Source organism: Saccostrea echinata, unplaced genomic scaffold (assembly GCF_033153115.1).
Source record: "Saccostrea echinata isolate AGI-Se365-2 ecotype Australia unplaced genomic scaffold, CSIRO_AGI_Sech_v1 ptg000051l, whole genome shotgun sequence".
Lineage (NCBI taxonomy): Eukaryota > Metazoa > Mollusca > Bivalvia > Ostreida > Ostreidae > Saccostrea > Saccostrea echinata.
In genome coordinates, this window is record NW_026889800.1 from 2,426,427 (window position 1) to 2,440,026 (window position 13,600).

The following is a 13,600-nucleotide window of genomic DNA, read 5'->3' on the forward strand; positions in this document are numbered from 1 at the left end:
AATATTTATTAATAACTATGATAAATTACTCTGGTCTTCTAATCACATCGGACATGTTCAGAGGTAAATTAAGTATTTAATTGATATTTACCATTAGCTTACATCTTCAGCCTTTGATCTTCTATTTCCCCTTTATCTTTAGGATTCTGATGTATGTATTGAGTGGATGTACCGAATTTTAGGGGATAGAAATGATTAAATATTGATTTGTAGTGTGACTTGGTGCAGGACAGAAAAAGTACAAACCCACATCAATTACAGCTATTTAGAATCTTACTGGTATTTAATGAAGCCATTAAAATGATTTTGAAAGCTTTCCTTCATCATACCATTATGCAAGTTATTGAAAGTTGTTGCGTAAAAATTTCCTGAAAAGCATTTGTCTGAAATGGGAAATCCATAACCTGCAAAATAGGTGCGCTGCGAATCTCGGACACCACAAAGGGAACGAGCTCGAGACAATTTCCTGTCATCTCTCGGAAATCGCGAGTATTCATGCGCTTTTAATAACGGCCTTAGACTGATCAATCATTAATGTAAATGTTCAAATATAGATATAATTTAGAAAAGCAGCCCCTGGTCCTGTCTGATTGGTCCAAAAAAAGCTGTTGTGTCATTAATTTTAAAACCTGTAGACGTAAATCTTTTGCACTCTGTCATTAAAGTCTGTATGTATTCTGGGGAAAAATGAGATGATTATATTGAAAATGATGACATTATTGTCTGAAGAAAATAAATTTCTAAAGAAAGTAATGATTGGCTGTAATGGAGGGAAGTGGGGCTCCTGCTGAGATGGTTTGACAGTATTGTACTGTAACAGTGTATGTAAACAGAGGCAGCCACCATTACAGATAACACCACAACACAGTGTGGTGGGTCCCCAGCTGAATATCTGGCCAGTAGTACATAATGACAATAAACAGATCTATGTAATAATTTCCCTCATCTTGTGGAATTCTGATGTTTTCTAATTAGGTATTAGTCATTCTTATCGCATTCTGCAGAACTCAGGTTGTGCTTGAGATTACTTTGGAATAAGTCCTGTTTTCTTACATGAAATGATCTGCTAATTACAGGCTCATACCCAAAATCTTACATCTTACATGAAATAATCTGCTAATTACAGGCTCATACCCAAAATCTTACTTCTTCTGACAGTTATGGCTGCAGTTGGTGGAGATTGAACAACTTGTAAATCCAGAAATGGCCATTATATATATATCAAGGTCAGATTAGAGACATGTGGCTCGTATCAAGGGTCTACCAAAAAATGTGAGCCATGCTAAAAATGTGGAAATAGAACAAAATTGTTTTGGCAGGAAAGACGATATAAGCCCAGCTCTACATCAGATCAGCTTACATGTAGAAAGGTAGAAATTAGATGAGACTATGTAAGTCAGAAAATTATATTCATTTTTTTCTTTTTTTAGGTGAATGGAGTAGATGTTAGAAGTCGGGACCAAGCCATACAGCTATTTTCAGAAAGAGGCTCCGAAATCAAGCTTCTACTGGCACGTCCACAGTTACAGGTAAATATTGACTCTGTGACAGCAAGACAAGGGAAGTGACCTCGTCTCTGATGTCCCGGTAGTAATTATGCTGAAACTTCGGAAACGGTAGATCTTGTCCATGTCCAGCAGTTAAGGGAGGAAACTCAATTAGCTCTGAAGGCCTTGAATTCTGCATGTATTTATGGAATTCTATAAAATTCACAATTCAACACTAGTAAGAGTGCATACATGTTAGAAATAAAATATTAAACACTGACGTATACAAATTGTTCCACACTGTGTAATTTTATACCCTCTCAAATCCACATATATTGTTAGGGCTGCTGCTTACCTCAAGGGGTCTCCTGCTTTGATATTATATTGTGTTCCGACTTTGCCATTTTCTGTCAAATTATAATTTAAAGGTGTTCTATCAGGATTGACAAAGACTTGGGGGAGTCATGGGGAAGGTTAATCACCATCTCAAGGAGGCAGGGTACACCACAGAATTCACTGGATCACAATTAATTATCAGTATTATAGGTTTCTTTGTGGAGTCCTATAAAGTTTTGACAAATGTTGACACAAGTCATTGAAGCTATGTAGAATCATTGTCTGTAGACTTTGGGGAAGGAATAAGGTCGTGTACATCAAGGTGCTCACATTACTGCAGAGTAAATCCTGGCTAATCCTACAGGCTGTAGATGTGACAGGTTGTTTGTTTAGCTTTGGCATAAACAGTTGTTTCCAATGTCTTTTCATGTTGGATTGTCTAAATATCAGTGAAGTTCAGGTGTGTCGTGTTTGGTATAGATCTGAATAGTGGATCCTAACCTGTGTCTTTTCTGTAAAGAGTCCTCGCAGTTAAGCTCTATAGACTGTCGTGCTGCGATTTCAAGTGACAGAAGATCAGGTATAGGTCAGACAAAAAATGGATGACAGTCAGGCAAGCTTGACCTAAAATGGCTTAACGTATCAAAATATTGGTGTGTATTGTCATTAAACACCTGTGATATGGGGAGGGGAAAATTAACTTTTGCAGGAAAAAAGAATGCTTTTGTCTTGAAAATTTTCCTTTAAGTAGCGTAGTATTTGACAAACAGAAGTCTGGTTAAGAGTTGCATTTTTAGGTCTTTTATGTAGTTATGGTATAAAAATCAATTCTTCGGGGAAAAAACAAAAACAAAACCTAAATCCAATATTCTTAGTTAAATATTCCAATATTTGAAGGCAACTGGAGCTAGACAACTGATCACAGACAGACAAGCATGTGTGCAGCTGACTGTTCTATCACAGAACTTACTCCAAAACCAAGTGCCCTGAAATATGCCAAGAAATGCTATCTTATCAAGGAACATTTTTTTTTAATGATTTTGAAAAGTACTTAGATATCTGAATTGGGGCCCATGTGACAAATAGCCATTTAACCGGATGCAGGTGTTTTTGTCATAAATTTAGTTAAGGAGGATATTTCTCATTTGAGTTAACAAATGGGGAGAACACCATATAAAAAATGAATTCCTTTCTCTGACAGAAAAACAGCTCGTAGTTGTGGTTCACAAGCTGTGTTTTTTCCTGTAGCTAATTAGGACAGTGTGACCCGATTCTGACACAATAGTTATGTTTTTATAAATCAGTGTAAGTGGACCCCGTAATGAGGGGGAGTGAGGAGGAGATGTGTGGCCCAGCATCAACTGTTGACAGCTTCATATAGGCAAAAAATTAACCCCTGGCCTTCAGTGTTAACTTTACCTTTGAGGCGGGACATCTGCTTGCTTATATACTTGTGATTTATGAACTCCTCTGAGCTTGGCTCTAATTCATTTGCTATCCTTCTAATGAAGTTTGCAAGAATCCCATTTCTTTCCTGAAGGATGAAATAATTATGTAAATATAATGTAAAATTGTCAGTTATGTGTGGAAGCCTTTCAGTGTAGTTTGGTCGGCCTTCACAAGAAAAGTATAATGTAGAAAATCCAACTTAATGGACAATTAGTTCTTTGCACTTGTTTGGCCTTTTTAATGATTTTGACCACAAAACCTCAGCATCTTCATGGACAATTAACACTTCACAAACAGATTTCTGTAAGCACAGCTGACCTCTATAACCCAAGATCAAAGGCCGAGGTCTATCATCTAATTACACTACAATGTGTGGACATGCACATAATGACTTCTTCTGCACACCTCGTACATTCTTCTGTTAAACATTATCTCTCTGTTTTCTTTTCCTTGCTGAGCATTTCTTACTTCTGAATGAGCCTGTTTTAGTGTTCAGAGAAATTAGGAGAACAGACTTAAACTGATGAAAAACACACAAAGTCAGAGATGAAAGAGAGCAGCTCTGATATTGAAAACAAACTCAGTGGTCCGTTATTGTGGTTTTTTTCTATTGTTCCTCCAGAAAGAACAACACTAGAAAGTCGCAGTGTAATTTGTCTCTTGGTTGTTTGATGTGCCAGGTGTAATTAATAAACCTGAGAGTTTTGAAAAGTATATTACATTCTGGGCAGACTTGTGTCGCCTGCTGATGTCATCATTTCTATATATAGTTCATAAACAAAAACAACGGCTGAGGTTCATTTTTACTTGGGGTTAACAGGAGAGGTCAGTTGGTCAGTCCTGAGTATTTCCTCTTACTACTCTCAAATCAATTTTATGTACTAAAGTTAAATTCTATGAATGGCTCTGTTTCATATATTTTGATTTTTTTGTTTTGTCGCACGTCTTTTGTCTTATTTTTGAAATTATAGCCATTTTTCCATCAGCTTCATTTAAATACATTTTGTTTCAAATCAAATTTAAATATAACAAATTTTTGATTCAATGGATTATAAAACATAAAAGCATCTGCTGTCATAACATCATTGATCTGTGATGGTTTTTTAATATAACTTCACTTTAATAATAAAAGTCCAAGTTTTTATCAAGTTAATTAATCATTGTAGCTACATTTATGAGGATCACATTAAGAGCTATAAAATTCATGGTTAGATTTCTCCTTATATTGCACATTTACTGTTAAATAAAAAAGAAGAAATTGAACAACATTAATATAGAAAGCTGTCTCATGTTGAAGATCAAAGAGATGTGAGATATGATTGGTCTGTCATTGTGTGCCATATGGAACACTGTTAGAAATGATATTGTCTGGAAGGTAACAGTTTGTTGGGGGTCTGTTTAGGTTTGTAGTAGGGACCATATTTCCTTTGTTGTCATATAAAATATGGAAAAGTCACTGAAGTTAGCCATTTGAATTTTCACAGTTGTGATTAGCTCTTCCTACATAACTGATTGTTGGTTCGTAGTCACAAATCTTTATCATGGAATTAGGGGTGTGTTTAATTGGTTCTGCTTAGTGAATGCCAAATTATCTCCCTTTTTTAGCTGGATGATGGTTTTATGGAAGATCAGAATGTGACCTTGGATGACCTTCATATGGATATTCTGGAGAAGCATCACCGTGACAACATGCAAATCATGGCTTCCATGTTGGCTCGGGTAGGTCCTGCATGGATATAAACCCTATAAGGCTATCTGTTACCCTGTATTCTGTAATCCTTGTGTATTTGTATTCTCGTATATAATCTAGTGCATGATTCTTATGGGTAGACAACACATAAATTTGTAATATCACGTTATATCTATATAGAGCATGATTTAGTTTAATGTGATAGAAATATAGCCTGTAGTTACAAGAACTACATAGTGTACAAAAAAGATGCTTGCTTAACTTCATTGTAGAAAGTATATTCAGATTAAATCAGTCATATTTGCATATAATCATTTAACATTGCTTTTATAAACTAGAAGTTAATGATTCAGTGTTTGATATGAAACAGAATTTTATTTCTATGAGTTGATGAGTTGCTGAGTCATTCAGCAGTGACTAATTTTAGAATTTGGATAGTTTTCCCTCTTCGTTAATAAATCGAATCATTTAACCCTAATTGTTAATCAGCGTTTAGTTAGTGTGATGTCACTTTGTGTATTGATTTTATAATATTGCAAATCACATCAAAGAAAAACAGATGACACAGAACTAAAATCATCAAATGTTAAATTTCTAAAAGGTGCAATGAATCATTATCGCATTAAAATGATTTTTAATGAAAAAAAGATCCAAACAAAGAAAAGTGAAAATTAAGGCTAAAGGGACAGCCCTGGGGCAGTTAGTCTTCTTTAGATGTGTGCAGTTTGTATTGTTGTGAAAAATGAGCATGAAGTCACAGTCTGCCTCATAGGGCTAACTATAACAAATGACTGCATGCTATCATGAACAGGTTTGTCTTGCTATTGTTTTCATTGGGGTATTTTTTATTCCAATCTTTTGTCATGTTTTCGCTCTTTGATCTGACAGTAGCTGGGGATACACCTCGTTATCTGCGTGTAATTATTACAGAATTCTGTCCGTTTTAATTATTCAGCAGTCTACAGGAGAATGATAGCATTAACTGTGTTTTATTTCACCATTTCTGTAAGCTTATTTGTTACAGTCGTACAATAATTTGTTATAATGACAAGCTAGTGCTGTTGATATGAAGCTGTGTGTTAATTCTAGAGGACAAGACATTCTACTTAAGTCCTTCACTGAAACTAATCCTCAAAATGTGGAGTAAGGAGCCAAGCTCTGCTGCCACGTTGCCTCGTAATCAATAAGATAAAAAAATAATTTCTAACGCTTCAGGTGTTGTAACTTTCATTGAAGTGAGTTTAGGGACTTGTCGACTCACGAGATCAATATCGTATCATTACTGCTCAGTGTAAGACATGAGAACTGTCTTGTTGCGGTTCATACCGTTATACTGACGTGAGGCTTTTGTTTCTCATACAGTGAGGTTAACCCTCTCTTTATTTCTACAGGGACACATGGATGAAGAAGGGGGGACAACTGATACCAAACACGAAAAAGACAGCGGTGTTGGGCGAACAGACGAAAGCACGAGGAATGACGAGAGCTCCGAACAGGTTTGTATCTTAATTTTATGTTCGCTGTCTTATGCATGTGTTCAGTTTACTCATTTATAACAGATATTTATAACTATTAAGTCATGATAAAATAAAATTCTAAGGGTTTTTTTTTTCCTTTTTTCTGTTTTTTTGTTTTGTTTCAAAATGCAGATACAAAACCTTTTCATCTCCCTATATGACTGATAAATAAGGTCTTTTCATCAGTGTTTCTTTTTGATTCTTTTGAATTTAATCATCTCTCCCTTTCATCTGCACATCTTATCTGCCAATCACAAATATTGATCTCCAGTGGGTTTCTGTGTATAAAGAGTAACTCAAGGGTGAATCGAGATGTTTACTGATGGATGGTACTTCTTGAGAAGCAACAAAAATATCAGCCACCTGCCTAAAATTTCATTTGTTATGGTTGAAAGTAAAAAATAAGAAAAAAAATTAAATAGGCATTCTGTCAACTTTATTGATTAACAATGGAGTTGTATCGAAATGCCATTTTTTTTAAAACATTGACTCTTAAATTCTTTATTTTTAAGAAAGTACTGTTTAGGGGGATGTTTCTATAATCATGATGGGGAAACCAAATCTAAGGTGTGAGAAACACAGAAGAAAGTGATGTAGCAGTTGATGAAATTATCAACAACAAGATACTTTATCAATGGATTATGGCATTTATAAGGGTTTGGGATTATTTATCCACAAGATCTCCCTTTCAAGTTTGCCGTTTCTTTATTAAGGTACAATTAAAGGCTTGAATCCCTTCCAGGGTTTGTTAACGTCCCACCATGTCGATTTAGTGGGGAGCAGAGTTTACACACCGACAGGGCTTATCACACAAATACTGTAGTGCATACAAAAATCAACCAAATACTTAACTAAATGTAATTTCTCTCAATTTGTTATCAGTTGAGTTTTCTTTCCTTGAAATATTCCATTTTTCAATTCCTTTGATCTTTGGTTTCTGTCTTTTGATCTTGGAGTAATTGAATTCTGGAATTGTCAGTTCTAGGGGATTAAAACAGATCATACCATTCTTGTGAGAGTTTTAGAGAGATCTAAATACTTTGGTATCTTTCTAAAAGAGGGTGGGGGGCAACTCTTAAGAGCAGAAAATAAACTTGAGACTAAAAAGAAAAGAATGAGCTACCTTCTTAGTGTTGTACTTTTGACAGAAATAGTTTTGGAAGGAAATTTAACTTTTTATAGGGAGTTGGATTCCGCTCCAGTTTATTTTTGCTAAATTTTGCTAAATAATATGATAATATTAATATTAATATGATAGAGTATGTTTCAGACATAGGATTTTTTTTAATCCATTATAGTATTTTTTCCTTGATTGACAGTTTGCCTGATACCTTTTTCCTACAATACACTATATTACTTCACATAATAATTCTCTGATTACAAATTAAGAGAAAGGTGAAACGGGAGATAGTAATCACAAATGTGGACATGCAAACAATTAAGAGATACCAAGCAAAATGGAGTCGCAGGTCAAAATTGTGTAGATAGGAATCTGGTGGACTTGTTCTGACTTGAACTATTTATCCTGAAAGTTTTTGAAATATTTATGCAAAACATCTTTTTTCTCTGACTTTAGTTTTATTTTGCCTCAAAGCAGGAGCTATCCTCACGTTTGATACAATAATATGCCCCCAGGATTGTGTAGCTGTTTTGTTTGAAATTCATGGAAGAGAAATTGAATATATTTATGTAGTTCAGATAGATAGAGTTGTATTAGTGAAGTATCAAGTCAAACTTTTCAGATCTATCTTTAAAATTAATGGATTTTGATAAAAAATGACAGGAAGAATAATTTCTCATAGAAGTTCACCTGTATTGAACTGCACCCGATATACTTATTTATGATATTCTCATCAAAACAATTTTTCTTTTTAGACATTTCATAAATTTCACTGATTTCTCTTCAAGATATTGACCTTCTGTGTTTGTTTTTGTTTTTTAGGACCCTTTTGACACAGAGTGCACAAATTCTCCTGCGGCGACTTCAAAGTTCCGACGTAAGGAGCAAAATTACAGTGACGACAGTGTTTTGTCAAATGAAGTAACCGACGTAACTGATTACGGCAATGAATGTGACAGTTTCAGAGCTCATATAGAGAGTCGTTATGTAAATAATGCTATGGAATGTTCCCCTCAGAAGGGCTCAGTCAGAAAAGACTCGGTGAGCAGCATTGAGCGTGAGCTCGCTCTACTCAACAAAGAAATGGAAACCATTCACATGGAGTGTCAAGAAATGTGTGATAAACATGCAAAGGACATGGATAAGCATCAGCTTCAACGAGAAGCTTTGCAAATTAAAAGTCCAAGAATTGTGCCTAGAATGGGAACAAGACTCGAATATTTAAAATATGTGCAATTATACGACAACCCAAATTCCTTGGACCGTCATGACACCTTACCCAAACCTGCCAGTCAACAACCAAGAACTCAATGTGAGAAAGACGCCTCCACCACCACAAGTGCTTATAATACAGGGGAGAGCTGTAGAAGCACACCTCTAACTCTAGAACTGAATCAAGGCTCAGAGGAAGGGGATTTCAAAAACTCTATGTTGTGCCTGGCTCCATCAAACACTAATGTGTCGGCATTAAGTGACACTGAGAAACAAACACAGACTCCATGTGGGCAGAATGGGGGCCCAAGTGATGACTACCAGTCCATCGCTCCCGACCATGAGTCAGCAACACTCCAGAAACAAAACTGTATGGGTGAGTCCCTACAGGACCTATACATGCAGTATGCTGATGTGATGTATACTAACCAAGCCAATCTTGAACACACTATAGCCATCCAACAGAAACTTTTCCAGCAACAGATTGAGCAGAACCCAATGAGAAACAGGAAAAACATTGGACTTCCCCTGCAGCCTTCTGTCTCCAGTGCTAGCTCTGTTAGTGGACAGGGCGAGGTAAAATCTAGAGACAGTCCAAATGTCTCCAGAGATAGTCCAAATGCCACTCCTCCAGACAGCAGTGGACAGATGGAGTGGGTCGTGAAGCGCCGACCAGATGGAACTCGCTACATCACACGTCGTCCAATGAAAAGCAAGCTTCTGAAAGAGAGAGCCAAGAAAATTTCTGAGGAAAGATGTGGTATGACAACTGATGATGATGCGATGAGTGAGTTGAAATTTGGACGTTATTGGTCAAAGGAAGAGCGTAAAAGACAATTAGAAAAAGCACGTGATCACAAACGAAAACGAGAATGCATGATGAGAGCAAAAATGGAAACACTTAAGGAAGCAGAGGAAAAGAAGGAAATAAATATTGTAGAATTAAGTCATCGAAAAATGATGAAGCATAAAAATAAGAAAGTGTTAGACAATTTTGTGACAGTTCAGGAAATGCTGGCCCACGGGAGTCGGGTTTCTGATGGGAAAACGTATAACCCCCTCCTCTCTGTGACAACAGTTTGATTTTGTTTGTGTGATAGTGGATGCTTGGATTATTGTTTTGCATAAATTTGCATAAATGTGATATACTGTGTAATATGATGTGATTATTCAGAGAGAGAGTGAGAAAAGAACAATTTCTTGTATAATATATTTAAACATGTTTTGTGTTATATATATATGGTGTTCCACTAAGACAAATTTTTTTCCTGGAGTTTTTGTTTCAGCCATGAAAATAGCTTATGCTACAAGATACAATTTGTCTTTGATGGTAGATGGAAGTTGTTTATTATTATAGATTGGTGGTTGCATATTGCAGCTGTAAATTTAAGTGCTCTAAGTCATGAATATGTATAATTCATTCACATGTGATATTTAAGTAGTAGTGTATGTAGAGTTCTATTGATGTATGAGATATTAACCATCAGAGGTATAAATCAGGGAGAGAGATTTTCCCCCTATTCTATTCCTATGTTTTGTTTCCATGTTTTACAATAACAGTGAAAAGTGTATTAGAAAAATAAATTGTCATTACTTTGAACAGAGATGAACCAATGTTAAAAGTATTCTAATTGATCCCACACTGTCTTATGGAAGCATTTCCTCTGAGTTTCCAATTTCGTAACTATTGATATAATATGTACCAGAAACTGTACTAATGTCAATTGTTATACAGATAGTAAGAATTCCATTTGTTCTGACTTACTGATTGTTAGTCCCTGTGTATAGTAATAAAATATAAACCATTCATATAAAGAGCACTGTAAGAATTGTGTATGTCTAAAGCAACTTATATCAAAACTCTTATATACTAGTCAAATTGCAAATTCACCTAATTATTTCCTAGTTTATTTTGTCTGTTGTTTTATATCTGGTTTAATTTTCTGATCCATGTGTAGAAACAGACATCACCTGTGATCATGTGCTTAGTTACAAACGTTGTCAGTAGAAACTGTCGTCATGGTAACATTTTGACAGATTTTGTGCTTCATTTTCCTGAATTCAGTGATATGAGAACATGAATAAATTATTGTTTTATATTTGTGACAAGAATCCTGTCTTTGTTGTTATTGCTGCTAATCCTCTGAATGCTTACCTGTCTATAAATAGCTTTCACAATTGTCAGGAACACTCATATGATTTCATCTATATAGAAACAAAATATGACTCATTGGATGAACTTCAAATTCAGTTTTACTATTTTGTACGCTCCAAAAATTCAGAACTCACCATGACGATCTACAATATGAGCAAGTGTAAATTTCAGAGGTAATAATTTATCTCTATGTATGTAAATTCAGATCAGTTAAGTTCCTGTAATGAATAAATATATCTCATACAATTATTCATAGAAAATTATTACAATGGGGCAGTTGTTAAAAAGTTAGTGGAAAAGTCGAAAAAGTAAATATAAAAAAAATGGCTGCAGTCCAAACCCCTTAGTTAATGTGAAAAGTCCCTCTGATATGAGAGATAACTTTCCAAGGAAATTATTGCAAGCTGTACTTAAAGTTTAATAATGAGGACCATTATATAGTCAATTCAATCAGATCTGAATTATGTTACAAATATTGATTTCTGTTTTCATATGTCTATATTTTATATAATATTTGACCTGAAATGTTGCACTCAGTTCTTTTTTAAAGCTGTTAAAATTGAGATATTTCTATCTCTCAATAAACAATCTTTAAAACGTGCTACAAAATTTTATCATGTTCCAGATGCAGAATTATATTTTTTTCCCCTTAAAAATATTTTGAAGAAAGATAACTCTTGTAGATGGAAAGATAACTCTCGTAGATGGATACATTTTACAAGCACGGAAAACAATTTTATATTCTGATTTAAAAAGCAAGCTTCGTATTGTTTTCTAATATGAATTGAATATGTATGATACTAAATATTATTTTCATATATATATCTCACAATTTTTCATTTTATGTTGAGATAAAAAAAATATTGATCTTTCTATTCACTGTCTCAGCTGTTGTAGTTGATGAAAATCGGTGTTGGGAAGTTAAAAGAAAATTAGTGAAATTTAGAGCAGAAGGATATTACACCTTAAGATGAATGTTTCTGGCCAATGGCCGATAATAAAAGAATGAGATAATAGCAGTTAATTTGCAACTTAATGTTATAAATAACAAGGATTGATCCAGGAATTCATTACGAAAGGAAGGGGGTCCATACCAGCTTAAAACTAGAGGTACTGTGAGCACTGAGCTCACAAAATGACCCCCCCCCCCCCGCCTCCCATATTAATATAATGGAAAAGTCCAGGTTTTGCTATGGGAGACCTGAAATATGTGTCGGATCAAAAAGTAAAATAGAAGGTGCATAATGGAACTATGTAACAAAGATTCTGTGAAAGTCTCATTAAATTTCATTCAGTGGTATAAGAGGATGAGAGATGAGTACCACAAAGCGTAACAGACTGACGGACGCACAGACGAACGGACGGACATCCCGATCACTATATACCCTCCCACTTCTCAAGCGGGAGTATAAAAATTACACCAAGGGAAAAAAAACTGTTTCGAGGGGGGGGGGGGACTCCTCAAGGAAAAGACAATTTCCTTCATATATAAAGGAGAGATTGGATCCAAAATCATCCCGCACTCCCCTTCCCTACACCAACTGATCCACTGTGATGTACAAATTTTATTCCCCCATTCAAATAACGTAACAGACTGAACTTGAGATTCAATATGAGAAGCGGACAAAGAGAAATAACTCTCCTAAAGTCCTACTCCCGTAATATGTCTTTTTAGATCGATCATCGAGTCCTCTCTGTAATATTATTAATAATAATATTAAAGATTTGTTTCTTTCTTAATCAATGTATAGTTTTAAAACTTTACATATTACAATAGATTGATACTATTATTCAAAAATGTGGAAAAAAATAAAGAATACTGAAGCCATTTCTGGCACATGATAATATTTTATTTATTTTCAATATTTATTCAAACGTTACAGTGACATCACGGTAACCAGAGTGACCTCCCTCCAAACACTCAGCATCAGTGTCGCGTCTGATTAAATTACAACCCACTGATGTGAAACTAACGTATATTGTTTTTTTTTTTTTTTTTTTTTTAAATGTAAATAATCACTAAATCGATCATTCTTAACGAGGCCAGTAATCAGATTTTTTTCACTGAATAGGAATTTGAATTACTTGCTAAAGAAATAGGCTGTACTAAAACTAATTTAAATGTAATTTGATTTAAAATCATTAACTACTTTAAATGTAATTTGATTTAAAATCATTAACTACTTTAAATGTAATTTGATTTAAAATCATTAACTACTTTAAATGTAATTTGATTTAAAATCATTAACTTCTTTAAATATAATTTGATTTAAAATCATTAACTACTTTTAATGATGTAATTTTTTTATGTCAGCAGTAAACATCTCGTCGCAGCTTTTCTGGCGTCCATCGACATAAGTCGACATTCACGGCTTTTGATCTTGAGCATCACTGACAAAGTTTTTATTTTTAATGCTTTATGTTTCTTAAATACTTCACTTAATGCTTAAAACAGCCTTACTAAAGAGCAGGTCATGTATAAAACCTACTCCAGGAAATGCACCGTACAGGGACGTCAGAGTCTTCAAAGAGGAACATGATTGTCACAAAGAAACAACAAGAGTGTGAAGCCATGAATTTAATCTTTTGAAATTATATATAGCAAATTCACTTAGGATCATTAATCATTGTACT

General features: G+C 34.6%; 1 protein-coding gene across 4 annotated transcripts in view; it reads left to right on the top strand.

Moving 5' to 3' along the window:
• Positions 1–10,923, top strand: part of LOC133203683 (E3 ubiquitin-protein ligase PDZRN3-B-like) — a 95,552-nt gene extending 84,629 nt beyond the window's left edge. For all 4 annotated transcript variants that reach the window (XM_061339451.1, XM_061339455.1, XM_061339454.1 and 1 more), the window contains 4 exons: positions 1,431–1,529; positions 4,878–4,991; positions 6,354–6,458; positions 8,422–10,923. In XM_061339451.1, coding sequence (XP_061195435.1) covers positions 1,431–1,529; positions 4,878–4,991; positions 6,354–6,458; positions 8,422–9,894 — 1,791 coding nt within the window. In that variant the 3' untranslated portion in view covers positions 9,895–10,923. The remainder of the gene's footprint in view (positions 1–1,430; positions 1,530–4,877; positions 4,992–6,353; positions 6,459–8,421) is intronic.
• Positions 10,924–13,600: the final 2,677 nt, after the last annotated feature.